General features: G+C 57.1%; 2 protein-coding genes across 3 annotated transcripts in view; both read right to left on the reverse strand.

Annotated features, from left to right (window-relative positions):
* Capn11 (calpain 11) overlaps nt 1-1,372 on the reverse strand; it is a 12,748-nt gene extending 11,376 nt beyond the window's left edge. The window contains exons 1-2 of the mRNA XM_013019119.1: nt 1,133-1,372; nt 828-897 (exon numbers count right to left, since the gene is read on the reverse strand). Coding sequence (XP_012874573.1) covers nt 828-897; nt 1,133-1,372 — 310 coding nt within the window. The remainder of the gene's footprint in view (nt 1-827; nt 898-1,132) is intronic.
* Nucleotides 1,373-5,616: 4,244 nt separating this feature from the next.
* The window catches only part of Tmem63b (transmembrane protein 63B), a 14,448-nt gene continuing 3,844 nt past the window's right edge, over nt 5,617-16,220 (reverse strand). For both annotated transcript variants that reach the window (XM_013019218.1, XM_013019217.1), the window contains 18 exons: nt 15,502-15,644; nt 15,363-15,414; nt 14,713-14,821; nt 14,150-14,220; nt 12,268-12,348; nt 11,723-11,846; nt 11,087-11,220; nt 10,868-11,005; nt 10,625-10,778; nt 9,932-10,038; nt 9,621-9,707; nt 9,426-9,491; nt 8,233-8,395; nt 7,599-7,704; nt 6,533-6,700; nt 6,204-6,319; nt 6,012-6,092; nt 5,617-5,871 (listed from right to left, as the gene is read on the reverse strand). In XM_013019218.1, the coding sequence (XP_012874672.1) occupies nt 5,680-5,871; nt 6,012-6,092; nt 6,204-6,319; nt 6,533-6,700; nt 7,599-7,704; nt 8,233-8,395; nt 9,426-9,491; nt 9,621-9,707; nt 9,932-10,038; nt 10,625-10,778; nt 10,868-11,005; nt 11,087-11,220; nt 11,723-11,846; nt 12,268-12,348; nt 14,150-14,220; nt 14,713-14,821; nt 15,363-15,414; nt 15,502-15,644 (2,092 nt within the window). In that variant the 3' untranslated portion in view covers nt 5,617-5,679. The remainder of the gene's footprint in view (nt 5,872-6,011; nt 6,093-6,203; nt 6,320-6,532; nt 6,701-7,598; nt 7,705-8,232; nt 8,396-9,425; nt 9,492-9,620; nt 9,708-9,931; nt 10,039-10,624; nt 10,779-10,867; nt 11,006-11,086; nt 11,221-11,722; nt 11,847-12,267; nt 12,349-14,149; nt 14,221-14,712; nt 14,822-15,362; nt 15,415-15,501; nt 15,645-16,220) is intronic.

A 16,220-nucleotide genomic window follows, 5' to 3' on the forward strand; every position in this document is an offset into this window, starting at 1 on the left:
TTCCTTCCTTCCTTCCTTCCTTCCTTCCTTCCTTCCTGCCTGCCTTCCTGCCTTCCTTCCTCCCTTCCTCCCTTCCTCCCTCTCTCCCTTTCTTCTCTTCCTTCTTCTTCTCCGCGCCCCTGCCCCCCCTCGGCATTATACTCTCATTTGGCTTTCTCACTCAAGGCTGCCACTTCTACATCTCCACTTCTGGCTTTTTGCTGTTTATCTGAAGATAAGATTCTCACGGACTTTTCTGCTCTGGCTGCCTTTGAACCATGATTCTCAGATCTCAGACTCCCGAGTAGCTAATATAACAGATGTGCGCCACGGAGACTTGGTGGGACCTGCTTTCTCTGGCCTGTTATTTTTTTCAGTTACTGAGTCTTGGGGCTCTATTAAGAACCAATAGATAACTAATACATTACTGATGTTTGACCAGTTCCATGCTCATCTCCTGGAAGGGGAGGGACAGGGACACAGAACCAGGTGGTTGAATCTAGGGGGCCCAGTTTTCCAGCCTCAAAAGATACCTTGGGCTGGGTGCTGGTGGCTCACGCCTGTCATCCTAGCTACTCAGGAGGCTGAGATCTGAGGATCGCGGTTCAAAGCCAGCCTGAGCACCAAAGTCCATGAGACTCTTATCTCCAATAAACCACTAGAAAACTGGAAGTGGTGCTGTGGCTCAAGTGGTAGAGCCCTCGCCTTGAGCTGAAGAGCTGAGGGACAGTGCCCAGGCCCAGAGTTCAGGCCCCACGACCAACCAAAAAAAAAAAAAAGATACCTTGGCACTACCCCACCTTCCCATGCCCCAATGGCGACCAACCCCTTGCTCTTTTAAGACTCACCAAGGACCCCTTGGCAAATGTCTGTGGGAGTGAGCCCATTCAGGATGAATTGGGGGTTGCTTGTGATTTCCTGCAGTGAAGAAATGAAGATGTCAGGGAGCCAGGATGCTCCCCTCCCTGCTGGGGCCCTCCCTCAAGTTCTGGGGGAAGAGATGAGGGGAGGGGTGGGGAGGTGCAGGGCCGGCTGGGCATGTTCAGTCCACCACTCCCAGTTCTTGTGGTAGAGGTGGAGCCTCCTTCAAAGCTAGGCTGGAGTGGTGGGCTGGAGATTATATTAACCGCCCCCCTCCTTGTCCAGTGCTCACCTTGGGCCGCTGCCAACTGATGTTCTGCACATGTTTGGATTGGGGGCCCAGGTCCTTGAAGCCAATAGAACTGGGCTCTGCAGGGAAGAAGGGGTCCTCAAACAGCTCCCCATTTCTCAGACAGGTTGCTTGTAGTGCCTCAAAGCTCTGGTTCCTGTGGTTTTGGGCGTTGCTGTGTTGGCCTACCCCACTGGCCTGGAGTCGACTCTCGTTTATGGCAGACACCATTCCCTTGTCCATAAAAATGGGCTCTGCTCAGCAACCAAGAGACAAGCAACTTAATCAAAACAGAGGCTCACGCCTGAAATCCTAGCTGCTCAGGAGACAGAGGACTGAGGATTGTAGTTCGAAGGTAGCCCAGGCAGGAAAGTCTGTGAGACTTTCATCTCTAACTAGCAAAAAGCTGTAAGTGAAGGCATAGGACTCAAGTGGTAGAGTGTCAGCCATGAGCAAAAAAGCTACAGGCTAGTGCACAGGCTTGAGTTCAAGCCCTAGTATTGGCTCAGATGAATAAACCAAACCACCATGACAAAAACCCAAATAGCTACTAAATGTCCGAGAGACACGCAAATATACATCCACACTAAAACTTACATGCAGAGGTGGGAAAGGTGGCTCAGTGGTAGAGTGCTTGCCTTGCATGCATAAGGCCCTGGGTTTGATGGGTTTGATTCCTCAGCACCACATAAGCAGAAAAAGCCGGAAGTGGCGCTGTGGCTCAAGTGTAGAGTGCTAGCCTTGAGCTTTGAGCTGAGGGACAGCACCCAGGCCTAGAGTTCAGGCCCCACGACCGACAAAAATAAAAAATAAAACTTACATGCAAATGTTCGTAGTAGTATTATTTCCAATAGCCATAAAACAGGGGGGAAACTCAAATGACCATCAGATGAAGAGTAGACAAACAGGGGGGTCTGCCTACAGTGGAATAATAATCAATAATAAAAAATGAAGTAGGAGCCGGGTAGGTGCTGGTGGCTTTGTGTAATCCTAGCTCATCAGGAGGCTGAGATCTGAGGATCCCGGTTTGAAGCCAGCCTGAGCAGACAAATCCAAGGTATCTTCTCATCTCCAGCCCTTCCCTGACTTACCAGCTCCTCTGACCTTCATTGGCCTATTCTTTCCCAAATACTGTGAGGTAGAGGCTCGGCTGTGGTCTCCAGGGCACACTCAATCTGATGAGAGTTCCAGCCTCAATCCTCAGAGGGTACTTACTCAGTCTGACGGGTACAGAAGCCCTATTTCTGGGGGAGGCCCTAGTCTGCAGGAGGTACAGGTGTGGGTCAGTCTTCATCAGTGCCTACCTGGTAAGTGCAGCATGCCTACAGCTGGTGGGCTCCTAGCGAGGGCCTGACAGTTAAGGATTCTGGGGGGAGTGGGAGTAGAGACCCCCTCCCCCACCCTGGAACTCTCTGCTCCCAGTGGGATTTCTGGATCTGGGCACCTCTCAACTGCTGCCATCCCTCTCTCCTCCTTCCCCTTCAAGCCTCTATCCCAGCCCCAGAGCAACGGGGCAACCCCTTCTCATCGCCAGACCCACCACCCACACCCACCCACTGGGGACAGGAGCCACTTCTGTGGGCCAAGTCCATCTGAGTCTCTTGCAAGGTGTGTCACCTCAACTTGAGCTTCATTTATTTATTTTTGTTGGTTATGGGGCTTGAACTTAAGGCTTGGGTGCTGTCCCTGAGCTCTTTGGCTCAAGGTTAGTGCTCTACCACTTTGAGCTACAGTGCTGTTTCTGGTTTTGTGGTGGTTAGAGAGATAAGAGTCTCACTGACTTTCTTGCCTTGCCTGACCTTCAGATCTCGGCCTCCTGAGTAGCTAAGATTACAGGTGTCAGCCACCAGCGCCCTGCCTCAGCTTCTTTTTTATTTTGTGTCAGTTACTAGGGCTTGAACTCCAGGCCTCACCTTTTTTTTTTTTTTTGGTCATGGGGCCTGAACTGGGGCCTCAGCTCTTCAGCTCAAGGCTAGCACTCTACCACTTGAGCCACAGTGCCACTTCCAGCTTTTCTGCTTATGTGGTGCTGAGGAATCGAACCCAGGGACTCACGCATGCAAGGCAAGCACTCTACCACTGAGCTACCTTCCCAGCCTGAGGACTTATCTTCTTGCTTGTCTTTTTTGCTTTATGCTCAACTACTTCTGGTTTTTACTGGTTAATTGGAGATAAGAGTCTCACACTTTTCTGTCTGGGCTGTCCATCCTCAGATCTGTCTTCTGAGTAGCTAGAAGTGTAAGTGTGAGCTAGTGTTTGAACCTTGCTTGTTCCTTATCTTCCACTGCCCCAGGTATAAAAAAGAGCAAGTGAGCTGGGCCTCGGTGTCTCACGCATGTAATCCTACTTACTTAGGAGGCTGAGATCTGAGGATCGAGGTTCAAAGCCAGCTGGGGCAGGAAAGTCCCTGAGACTCTTAGCTCCAATTAACTACCAAAAAACCAGAAGTGGCATTGTGGCTCAAGTGGTAGAGCGCTCGCCTTGAGCTGAAGAGCTCAGGGACAGCGCCCAGGCCCAGAGTTCAAGTCCCATCCTACCAAAAATAAAAATAAAAAGGAGTGGATTCGGGCTGTGTGGCCTCCTTTCCCCCTTCTGTGACTGCAGCACGGCACCTTGAAGTCTCCAGCCTAATGCTGGGCACCGGGTGCCTGCTGGATAAATACCTGCCAAATGATCACGTCAGGCAGGTGGGGTGGGGTGGGCCTTGGCCATTGGGCCTCCCCACTGGGCCGGACCTCCTAAGTACCTTTGCTCTGTGTGCTGTTGGATGTCATCTGGCATTTCACATCTCCAAACATTTGGACTTGGTTTTGAACTTCATAGGCCCTGTTGGGAGACACTTCCTGGAGGGCAGGGAGATTTGCTATACAGGTTGGGAACCAAGGGGGTGTCTGCCTCCCAGAGGCCAGGCCTGAGATCTGTCCAGGCCACACTGTGCAACACTCGGTCTTGCCAGACAGCACTGGTGCCTGCTGGCTCAGACACAAAATGCGCTCTGGGAGCCCTGGAGCCTTTGCACTATAAAAGCATGTTTCACTGACTGCACTGCCCCCTCATGCTGGGTCTGGCAGCGCCCCCACCTCCCCTGGACTGGCCCCAGCTGGCACTGTCCCCTCATGCTGGGTCTGGCAGTGCTTTCCCCTCCCCCCAGACTGGCCCCAGGACCTTGGGAATTCCATGGGGAGTTTGCTTCCTAAAGCTACAGCTCTGACATGGTAGCTGAAACCAGGCTCTACCTTCCATCTCTACAGTCACTGGTCCAAGAAGTCTAGTCCCCTGGCCTGTCTGTGGTGTGGGGACCGGCCAGGCCACTGTTTGCTCCTGCCCCTGGCTGGTGGTTGGGCAAGCTCTGTGTGTGTGTGTGTGCCAGTCCTGGGGCTTGGACTCTGCAATATACCTTGATTTTCCTGAGGAAACGACCAGGGAGAAGTCGCTTTCCTCAGGGATGCACAGGGGGCGGGTGGCAGAACCGTGGCAGGAATGCAGGCTTTCTACATCGAACTGTACGCAGGCCACATGCCGTGTGTACGCAAGCACACGTGTGCGCGGCACAGCTGTGTGGCTTTGGTGTGGAATAGAGCTCACAGGAATCCACTTAGAGGTGAGCTGGAGTTGGGTTGTGAAAATCACAGGCTCTGAGGGGCTCCTGGGGTGTGTGGGGCTAGGACACTCCTGGGGGGACATGAGCAGCCACTCTGAGGCATCTGGAGGACTCCTGGCCAGAGACATGAGGCTTTGCAGGTCCCTCTCCAGAGCCCCGCGTTGCTTGTGGGGTTTGGGGACCATGGAGGGTGGGGCTGGAGTGGAGCAATCTGAGCAGAGGCCCCTTCCATCCTGAGACACCCACCTCCAGGCCTCTCCCAAGCCGAGACTGAACAAATTCCTTGAGGATCATGTGGATGGGGAGCGAGCGCCGGGGGTGGGGTGGGGGGACAGAGGCTGAGGAGGAGCCCCAGCCTGGGTCCAGGCAGCAGCACAAAGTGGACATCAGCCCCAAAGCTTTTCTGTTTTTATTTTAAAGGGAAAAAAAAAACCCAAAAAAACAAAACAAAAAACCAGTGCAAAAACCCATTTTTCCAGTGTCAGCCATTCCCCCCAGGGCCCCCGCCCCGAGGCTGGGGCCTGACTTTCTCCCGCTCTGCACCCACCCCTCATGCATCTCGGGAGGGCTGGGGACTCCAGGTCCTGGGGGAATGAAGGGGAGGAAAGATCTGCCCATCCCCCAGGTCTCCAGCCTCGGGCACCAGGTGCCCCTCTCGGCTCTCATTAACCCTTTCTTGGACGCTACTGGGAGGGGGGTTGATCTGGGGGAACTCCCTCCACACCCCTTTGCCCCGGGGCCGGCTCGGGGCTCTCCTCACTGAGGTTGAGGGGCTCCCGCGCGCTCTCCGTGGTGGGGGAGAGCGGTGGGATCCCAGAGTTTAAATACCTTAATGAAAGCAGGGGATGGGGAAGGAAGGGGCTTTAGATCTAATAAATTATTAGCGTTTTAGTGTCCGTGGGGGTGGGGCGAGCGGGCAGGGCGTGGCCTCCAGGGCCCTGCCCTCCCCTTACTGGTGGATCTCGTTCTCTATGAGACTGTCCTCGCAGGACTGGAAGTCCGTGTCCGTGAGCCCATCTGGTGGCATCAGCAGCTCCTCGTCTTGGGATGAGGATGATGGGGGCTCGTCCCCTGAGCTTGTGGGAGCCCCGTCCCCATCTCCATCTCCCTCTGAATCCTGCAGCACCTGAGCGATGTATTTCTGAAGGGAAGAGGAGTGGGGTGAGGGACGGCTGGCTCTCGCGCGTGGGGGACTAGCAGGGTACCTCCAGCCAATCTTGCTCCCCACTGCCCAGTTTTGGGGTTGGGACGCCTCCCCCTGCCACGGAGCGGCTCACTCACCGCAGATTTGGGGACAGCGGCAGCAGTGGGGGGCTGTCCGTTGCTTCTGGGACCCACGGCATCTGTCTCTGTGTGCTCAATCTTGAGAAGCCCACAAGGAGTCAGGGACTAGAGTGTGACCCCACCCCCAGCTCCTACCGCAGCCCTCCCCATTTCAATGCCTCCCCGCCGCCCCCCTCCCCAGCCCAATACCTTGTAGTTGTGGGCACTGAGGTATTTGAAGTGTCCAAAGCAGACGTGGCAGAGACAGATGACGATGGTGATGACCAGGACAACAAATGTGAACATGGATGTGGGGGCCAGGAACCCTGGTGTGGAGGAACAAGGAATGGGGGTGTCGCCCCTCCTTTGGGCCTCCCCAGGGGCTCCCTGGTACCTTCTGATTGCACTGTCACAATTCCATGCGCATGGCCTGACCCAGACCTCTCCCAGGCCCCTGGCTGCATGGGCCTGCTCGACCTCCACTCTGGATGAGCCACCGGTGTCCCCGGCCCCCCCAGAGCAGTGGCAGTGGGCCTCACCTGCGCGCATGGTGGAGAAGAAGAGCAGCCAGAAGAGGCAGAGGATGGGTGCGGCTACCACTTGGTTCACGGCCCCTGAGTGGATCTTCTTGTCTAGCTTGGCGGGCAGGTAGGCATAGTAGAGATTGTACCTGTCTACCAGGTGCTTCAGCAGCATGTACATGAGCCCTGGGGGAAGTCACATGGGCCCTGACCTTGGAACCAGTGCGTCCATCCAGGCCTTCTGAGATCACGGGAGGGCTGTCCCCCTCCTGCCCTGCTCCTGCCCCAGGACAGGATGCCGCTCGGTGCCCTACTTCCTCGGCTCCGGTCCCTTCCTCCTGAACCCTCACCTCTAATCCTACAGTAGAGCCCCATTCATGTGGAGCGGCGAGAATCTGCCGGAAACCCAGCCCGCTGCTCCCTAGCCCCATCTCTAAGCAGAGGAGTATAAGTGAAAGGAGGGGGTGTGCTTCCCTGGAGGGGGAGTGGGGGGGTTACACAGGACAAGAAGGTTAGTTTGGGAGACTGGGGTCTTAACAGAGAGGGTGGTGAAGGTTAGAGTGTTATTGGGGGGAAGTGGAGGCTACTGGCAGGGTCATGGTTAAAAGAAAATCTTTGTGAGTCATTTCTAAAAAGGAAGGCAGACCTGCCCAAGTGACAACAGCCCAAGTGACAACGATCTTCTACCACAGGACAATCCCATGGGCACAGGACCCGCCCCCCTGGAGCGGGAGTCTTTCCTGGTTTGGAGGCTGTGTAGGGGTGTGTGTGAGCCGTGGCAGAGGGACTGGACTGCATCCCAGCAGGTGTGGTTGTGCGCAGGGTGGGCAGCTGGGGCCGGGGTGGGCGATTCTGCCCAGGGCCCCGCGCAGCAGGCAGGTCCGGTCTGAGTGGAAATGTTCTTTCTCCCCCTCATCCCCGAGGCCGGGCCCCAGACTGAGCCAGGGACCAGGCGGGAGGCCCGAGGGGCCGGTCTCCCAGCCAGGGCCCTGTCCACTCGGGGTGGCCTGCCTTACTAGAGTGGAGCGGGCTCGGCCCGGGGTCCCCCCGAGCAGGGCCCAGGTCCCGGCGCGGCGGCGCCTACCGAAGGGCACGATGATGGGGCAGGTGATACTGTAGGTCATGACCACCGTGAAGACGCACATCATCCAGGCGTAGGCTGCGCCAAACTGGAACTCGTAGGCCTGATGCTGGGGGGGACATGGGCAGGAGGTGGCTCAGGGCGAAGGGGACGGGCTGCAGGGGCACAGGGCAGGTGGAGGTGGTGGCCAGGAACGCTGGGGCTGGGAATGAAGCCGCGGGGACAAGGATCTTGTGTCTGGGGAAGGGGAAGGGCAAGCAGGTGGAGAGGAGGGGCTGTGGCTGAGGTCAGGTCAGGTCGTGACAGGGCACGGGGCCTTCTGGGGGTCAGGGCTGGTAGGAGGGACAAGAGTTGGGAGGACGTGGGGGACTAGATGCCCAGAGCCTTCTTGTGGAGTTAGGGTGGAGGGACCCTAAATCTAGCCAGACTGTCCAACTCCCAGCCCACAACACTACACTGCCTGAACTCAGGGACCTCCTGGGTCACCTGTCAACCCATGGCTGTACATTTGAGCAAACTGAGGTCCCCAAGTCCCAGCACCCTTGTGACCCCCCCGCCCCCCAGCTTAATTGCCGCTGCTTCTGGTTGGGCCACCAGGGGGCGCTATGCGGACCGCTGCTGCCCCAGGCGGCCGTACCCGCTTTACGTTGCGTCTCTCAGCAGCAGAGCGGGCTAGGCAGAGCCGGATCATGTACATGAGCAGGCCCGGGATGCGCAGCAGGTCCATGGCGTTGCCGATAAAGGCTGAGGCAATGACGTAGTTCACGAAGAAGGCGCCGTTGTCCGGCAGGAACACACACCTGCGGGCACCAGGTGCTCCAGCATTGCGCCCTTGGGGTGACCTGGTGGCTGCCTGCTCAGTGCCAGCACGACAGCCCACCATGCCCGCCCCCTCCACGTTTCCGTCACATGGCTAGTCTCCCCAGCACTGACGCCCTAGGCCCCCACGCACGAACTCAGAGACAGATGTCGGAACAGACGTGGCTGGACAGACCCCTAGACCTTGTGGCTCAGAAAGACTCAAGGAGACAGTGTTTAAGCCCACCACAATATCTGGGGTCCGGCTGCCTGGCACCTCAGCGGGCCCCTCAGACTCCAAGCATGTTGAGTGCAGGAACACCCAGAAGTTTCAGACCTTAACATAGTCCACACCCCCAAAATGAGCCTTAGATGGTGCTCAGGCCGGCTTCAGAACTCCTTGCCCGGATAGCTCCAGCGGGGAGAGGCCAGATAGGCCTCTAGTGAGTTCAAGGTCCACACAGCCCACAGCCAGCCCACGAGGCAGCATGTGGCCTCCCAGAGACCCAGAGAGAACCTCAGCCACACCGCACCGAGGCTCCCAGAACCCTGATAGCTTTCCCCCTCCTCCCTGCAGTGGGAGCCCCAGAGACACCCCACACCCCAAAAGCCTTCTGTAGACTCAGTACCCCGGGAGTTCCTAGATCTCTCCCAGAATATGCCTAAGATCTCATTACTGACATTTCTCCAACCCCCCAGCTCAAATTCAAGGCTACCATAGCACATCCCAGAAAATGAGCCAAAGACACCATAGAAAGCCCCCCCCCAGACGTGGGTCTGCTAAGCCCTAAATCCACCTTGAGGTGGGCTCAGCTTCCACATGGGCTCCTGGGGCATGATACAGGACCCAAGCATGGTGGGTGTCTCTGCGGTGTGATCCTCAGACCCATGATGTCAGCCCTTCTTTTCCTCCCGTGCTGGGGTGGAGGTGTGGTCACAGTTCCGCCCCCGCCCCCCTCCCCCATGGGGTGGCAGTGTTTCTAAGTTGCGCCCACCCACCATGGTCTCTCTCCAGGGGCCCCACTCACTCACTCAAACCGAATGGCAGCCTCAGCCAAGAACTTCTTGTCAAAGAGCCAGCGGAAGAAGAGGTCCAGGCTGGAGGGGAGCGGAGGGGAGCCAGTCAGAACGGAGCAGGAAATCAGGGGAGGCCGGGGCCTCCGATCATGTGTCCTCCTGTAAGTGCAGGGTGGAGGTCCCCATGCCGGCCTGTGGCCTGGCACTCACCTGCTCAGTCCCAGCGAGGGCAGGAGCAGCACCATGAAGATGAGGAAGGTGTAGCACTTGTGCATGGTGGTCCTGTTCTCCCCGGAGCTGGGAGGGCGCGCGGGCACAGGTGAGGGGAGCCGGCCCTGGGCCTGCTCTCCCAACCAGGACAGAGGTGCCGGGAGCGCTGCCCGGGGAGGGGCTTCCCCCGCGGGCCCTGTTTCTTCCTTGCCAGCGCGGGACTGTGCAGGGTAGGGAGCCCTGAGGCTCAAGGGCAGTCCCGTGGGGCCAGCAGGCACCGGGAGGATCTAGGCGCAGGGTGCGCATCTCACCGTGTCCAGTGGGCCTCAAAGAAGGCAGAGTAGTAGACGATGGTGGGGAGCAGGGCCGAGAAGCACCACAGCAGCAGGGTGGGGAAGAACTGGGTGATGATGGGGTTCTGTGGGGGGGGGAGGTCAAGAGGGTCCAATGTCATTAGTCCTGAACACACGGGCTGAGGTGGTGGGCAGGGCTGTGCATGAGGCCTGGGGTGAATGATGCCGATAGTTAGCACCTGCTCAACGCCTGTTATGTGCCAAGCACACCTGTATTTTCCAGGTATTAACTGTCACAATGATAGGGCCCATTTTGCAGATGCATACATGGAGGCAAAGCATCTCAAAGGCTTAGCTCCTAGTAAGCATGGGACGGGGACTGGGGCCTGCAGCCTGGGTCTCAGCATCCGCGCTCCTCGCGCGGTACTTTCAATGTCTCCTCCCCTGGACACTGAGTTCCGAGGAGCTGTGTGTGGGAGGAAGGGGCTGTCGCGGGGCAGGCGGCAAGGCTTGCTTCCTGCCTCACGCCGCGTTAGCTGAAAGCTAAGCATCCAGCTGCTTGCAGCCAGCTTCAGTTGAAGGCAGAGGGCGCACAGGGTTTAGTCAAGGTCATGCACCCCTCCGCTCGGGGGCTGGTAAATCCTAGGGTGACCTCTTCTGGGGCAGTGTGTGGAGAATATGGGGGGGGGAGCCCTGGAGGGCTGGGCTCACGTTGAGGTACTCCACGGGCTTGGTGACGTTGAACTTGTCCATGGTGGTGATGATGATGGCCGGGGTGGTGAGGAAGAAGAGCAGGATGAAGAGGACCACGTTGATGACCAGGCAACGCAGCCACCAGACGAAGCCACGGATGGAGAGGTGTTCCCTGCGAGGTGTGTGTGGGTCACTCTGGGGACCCCAGGCCCACCCACCCCTCCCGAGCCCCTCCCCTCCCCGCCCCGCCCTGGGGCTCACCAGTAGATGTTCTGGGGGTCAGGTGCGTAGGACACAGTCCAGTTGGAGATGTGCAGGGCCTCACTGCAGGAGGAGGTGCGGGGCTCCCCGCGGCAGGCGCAGCCCTGGCACTTGCACACGTTGAAGTCCTTCAGGATGCTGTGTGCGAAACGCTGCGTCGGCCGCAGAGCTGACGGCTGGGAGCCAGGGGGTGGGGGCTTGGGCGGGGCCGGGACTCACATGGCGGTGATGGTCTCGTTATGGAAGGTGACGAAGGCCATGCCCAGGGGCTTCTCGTTCACCTTCTCCTTCTCCCGCTTGTAATCCTCCTTCAGCTTCTGTTCCAGCTTCGTGTAGTACTCGATGGCCTCCACCTGCCGTGGCCAAGGCCAGGTGTGCGGTCAGCGGCCCCGGCCCCGCCCTCCACACGCTACACCTGCTCCTCCCCTTCTGTTTTGGTCTCTTAACTCTAGACTCTAGACTCGACTCCCAGATACTGGGACTTCAGGAATGTCCTATGGTAACTGTCCTCCCTGAGGCTTTTTATATGTGTGGACTAAATCCTCATCACCACTCTCATCTTACAGATGAGGAAACCGAGGCAAAATGCAGTTAAGAAACTTGCTCAGAATCACAGCCTTAGTCAGTACAGTACAATGCTGCACTCTTGCTGACCTAATCTGGTCACTGTATGTACAAATTAACTCAGGCAGAGAACCGGGCTTCAGGGGTCTGGGATGAGGGAGGGGTCCAGCCTCATGTCTGCAGGGTTTACTCTGTGTTTGTCCTGGGTGAGGGGCTGGCTCTACGCAATGGCCCATCCAGCCCGCCCCAGCCCTGCCCAGGCCGGGGCCCCGTGGTCAGCTTGCAGCGCACCTGCTCGCAACCGCGCACCACGCAGCAGCACAGGTGGCCACAGGGCTTGGGGTTGATCATGGCAGGCACGTTCTCCTTGCTCTGCAGGTTTGTGAAGTAGAGCTTTCCGCGCTCAGCCTTCTTCCTGTGGGACCCGGAGGGGCTGGGTTGGCGGGAGGATGGGGCAGACCCACTCCCCAAAGCCGGGGCTGCCCTGGACTTGGATCAGGCATCCCCCAGCCCAAGGACTCCATCCGTCCTCACGGACCAGTCCTTTCCACAGTCCGATGAGAATTTCCCATCCTGTGGCCTAGGATGAGTCTTGCAGGCAGGGTAGGGACTGGGAGCCCCTTTCCTCCTGTGCTCTCTAGACCAGAAGTAACAGGTGTGCAGGGGTGAGGGTGGGAGGTGGAGGGTGGGGGGATAGGGAATGAACTCTAATAGAAATCTCCTATGAAACACTAGGAGGTAAAGGAGCCAAGTTCCCGTGTGGCAAGACTCAAGCCCTCCACAGTTCCACAGCAGGCAGGGGCCCGCGGCATCCCCCTCCCTGCCCAGCCTGGTACCTCTCAGCATCAAGGAACATAAGGCGTGCCACGTTGTAACAAGGCCGGGCTTCGAGGACGGTGCAGTTGGGGTAGGCCTCCCTGAAACACACAGCAGCCGTTATGCTCCGCGGACCCGCGGTCTGACTTTACCCACAGAGCCAGCACATCATACACACAGCCTGTGCGCAGAGTCTGTGCGTGTGTACGTGTGCATGTGCTGGTACTGGGACTTGAATTCAGAGCCGTGTCTGCTCTCTTAACTTTTTTACTTGAGGCTGGCCCTGTACCAGTTGAACCTACAGCTCAACTTTAAGCTTTTTAACTGGTTATTTGAGATAGGAATTGGGAGCTGGGCTGGCTAGGAACCATGAACCTCAGATCTCAGCCCCCTGAACAGCTAGGATTATACATATGGGCCATGGCTGTGGTCTGATTCCCCCCCCCCCCATCTCTTTGGTTGGTCTTGGGACTTGAACTCAGGGCCTACGCACTGACCCTGGGCTCTTCTGGTCAAGACTAGCACTCTACCACTTTGAGCCACAGCTCCACTTCCAGTTTTCTGGTGGTTAATTGGAGAGAAGAGTCTCAAGGACTTTTCAAACTGCGATCCTCAGATCTCATCCTCCTGACTAGATAGGATTATCAGGTGCCATTGGTGCCCTGCTGTGGTCTTATTCTTGTCCAGGGCTGAGAACTTGTAGAAACTGTGTTGAGTCATAGGTTATATCTATGTTCCCCGCAGACCTCGTCCTGGTCCAACACTAGGCCCTGACTCTGGATTGACCCCAAACAACCTGTAGCTCTATGGACAGAAAGATCTCTAGCTTTGGCCTAAGACCAACAAGAAAGTGACCCTGAACCTGACCTCTAACCCTGGCCAGAGATGGAGCCCTGAGCCCGAGCCAGCTCAAGGCAGACTGGCCTCCCTGACAACATTCGGCTGGCAGATGTCTTAGAGAAAGCTTGCTGGCTTGGGAGAAGGAACGGTGACTTTTCAAGTGTGAGGGCACGCTGCTCCCGCTCCAATCTTTATGCAGAATCCCCATCTTTAAGTATGTGTTTTTTGCTTTTTTTTTTTTTTTGGTTGGTCATGAGGCTTAACTCTGGGCTTGGGTACTGTCCCTGCATTTTTCAGCTCAAGGCAAGAGCTCTGCCACTTGAGCCACAACGCCACTTCTGGTTTTCTGGTGGTTATTTGGAGGTAAGTGCCGGCCCATGCTATAGAATTTTATCTTGTTTAACTTTAATTGTTGCTCATTAAAGCTTTTAATAAAACACAAAGATGGGAGCCAGGTGCCGTGGCTCACGCCTGTAATCCTAGCTACTCAGGAGACTGAGATCTGAGGATCGAGGTTCAAAGTCAGCCTGTGCAGGAAAGTCCGTGAGACTTTTTTGTTTTGGTCAATCATGGGGCTTGAACTCTGGGGCTTGGTATTGTCCCTGAGCTCTTCAGCTCAAGGCAAGTGCTCTACCACTTGAGCCACAGCGCCACTTCCAGTTTTCTGGTGGTATATTGGAGATAAGGGTCTCAAGGGGCTGGGAAGGTGGCTCAGTGGTAGAGCGCTTGCCTTGTATGCCTGAGGCCCTGGGTTCGATTCTTCAGCACCACATAAGCAAAAAGAAAAATGCCGGAAGTGGCGCTGGGGGGTCTTAGTATGGAGTTGGGCCTGACTTCGAACTCAAGATCCTCTGGCCTCAACCTAAGTGCTGGAATTTTTTATTTTTAAGATGCTGGCATGGAACCGAGGGCCTCTGGCATGCTAGACATACTTTCTTCCCCTGAGCTACGTTCCTAGACAGCTCCTGCCCTAAAAGGGGTTTATCACTGGCCTGAGTGCCAGGCCCCCCAGCCAGATCTCTGGGCTGGAAGATGTGAGGACGCTGTGGGCCGCTTACTCACTCAAAGTGCTTCTTGATCTTTTCCGACTCTGCATATTTGGAGATTCCGTTGATGAAGAGTGTCCGCTTGACCTGGTGGGAGAGGGAGGGTTTGCCTTCCTGAGGGAGGTGAGGAAGGCTGGAGGGGCTTCACTGCTTTTCAAGGGGCGAGAGGGGTGGACAGAGCAGGTAGGGGTGGTAGGAAGAAGCCTCAGGGAATGCAAGGGGCAGGGAGACTGGCACCCAGCGACTCGTGGTTGAGGACTACTGGGTACACTCTCAGGTCTTTGGGGAAGTGGCTGGCGTGGGCGTAGAGTGGCGGTAGAGGATAGGGGATCATACCTACCACAACTACCAGGCAAGATGGTATCACCCCACATTGCTACGAGGCACGGGATAGCCCACAGGGCATAAGCCTGGCCTCACGCTACCTTCCCAACCACCCTGGGAGGGGTTTCATCAGCCCACTGCACAGGCCAGGAAACTGAGGCTTACGGATGGAGCCCCTTGGTGATACAGCCAGGACAAGGGGGCCGGGCGGAGGGAGCGCAGGGACAGGAGTAGTGGGGGGTGCGGCCTGCATACCAGGTCGTCCTCCTTGTAGCGCATCTTGGAGGTGTGTCTCCGCATGCTGTAGACGGTCAGCAGCAGGTACAGGAAGGCGAAGGAGGTGTGCAGCCAGAGGAGATTGTTCCTGGTGGGGAGCAGAAGGGATCTGTGAGGGCCACCAGGGCCAGGACCCTCAGCCGAGACCACCTCCCGGCATGGGGCCCTCATACAGCCATGGCCCTTCCGTGGCCGCCAAGGCTTCTGGTTCCAACCCCTACAGCCCCTCCATCATTCCAGTCCAACGGAAATGGCCCTAGGGCTGGGCGCCAGTGGCTCATGTCTGTAATCCTAGCTACGCGGGAGGCTGAGATCTGAGGATCACGGTTCAAAGCCTGCCCGGGCACGAAAGTCTGTGAGACTCTCAACTCTAATAAACCACTAGAAAACCAGACGTGGTACTGTGGCTCAAGTGGTAGGGCACTAGCCTTGAGCTGAAGAGCTGAAGGACAGCGCCCAGGCCCAGAGTTCAAGGCAAGGAAAAAAAAAGAGAGAAAGAAATGGCCCTAGGAGATCAAATCTTCATGCCACGAGCCATGGTAACCCCCAACACCCTGGGCAGCTTTCCACAAAGCTCCAAGGGTGCCCCTTCCCCTCGCCATGCTACAGCCCTCGACCCCCATCCTCACCCTGATTTCAGGTTGGCGATGGTGGTTCTCCCAAAGCTATAGGCATTGTTCTCTGCAAGGTGAGGAGAGGGAGATGGTGGTGGGTAAGGCGTTAACTCCCGCGCGCTCGCCTGCCCCACTGCCCCCAGCCTGCACTGACCCAGCAGGTCCCCTGAGAAGTTGACCGGCAGCACGATGCCCACGGAGAGGACGCCCACGACCACCAGTAGCCCGATGATGTGCCGCTGGAAGGACAGGTAGTGGACGGCGTCGCCCCCACACTTGTCCCGGATCTCGTCATCCCTGCAGGCCATGGGGCACACTGGAATTAAGACCAGGGCGGAGGCAGGACCACTGCCTGCCTGCCCTGACCATCTCGCCCCACATCCACCCTACATGGCCCTGCTGAGGGGCTGAACCGGTCTCCTGGGAGGGGAGGAGAAAGGGCGAGGGGAGGAGAGGCAGGAAAGGAGAAAGGAGGAGTGAAGGGCTTCCAGGAAAGAGGGAGAACAAGAAGGAAGAGTTGGCACCAGGGACTCAGTCTAAAGTCCCAGCTATTGGAGAGGCTAAGGCAGAAAAGTAGGAGATGCTTATCTCCAGTTAAACCAGCAACAAGCCAGAAGTGGAACTGGGGATCAAATGGTAGAGTGCTAGCCTTGAGTGAAAAAGCCAAATAAGCATAGGAGGCTCTGGGGCTGGGAAGGTGGCTCAGTGGTAGAGCGCTTGCCTTGCCATGCCTGAGGCCATGGGTTCGATTCCTCAGCACCACATAAGCAAAAAGAAAAAAAGCCGGAAGTGGCGCTGTGGCTCAAGTGGTAGAGTGCTAGCCTTGAGCTGAAGAGCTGAGGGACAGCGCCCAGGCCCAGAGTTCAGGCCCCA

Source organism: Dipodomys ordii, unplaced genomic scaffold, assembly GCF_000151885.1.
Source record: "Dipodomys ordii isolate 6190 unplaced genomic scaffold, Dord_2.0 Scaffold44, whole genome shotgun sequence".
Classification (NCBI taxonomy): domain Eukaryota; kingdom Metazoa; phylum Chordata; class Mammalia; order Rodentia; family Heteromyidae; genus Dipodomys; species Dipodomys ordii.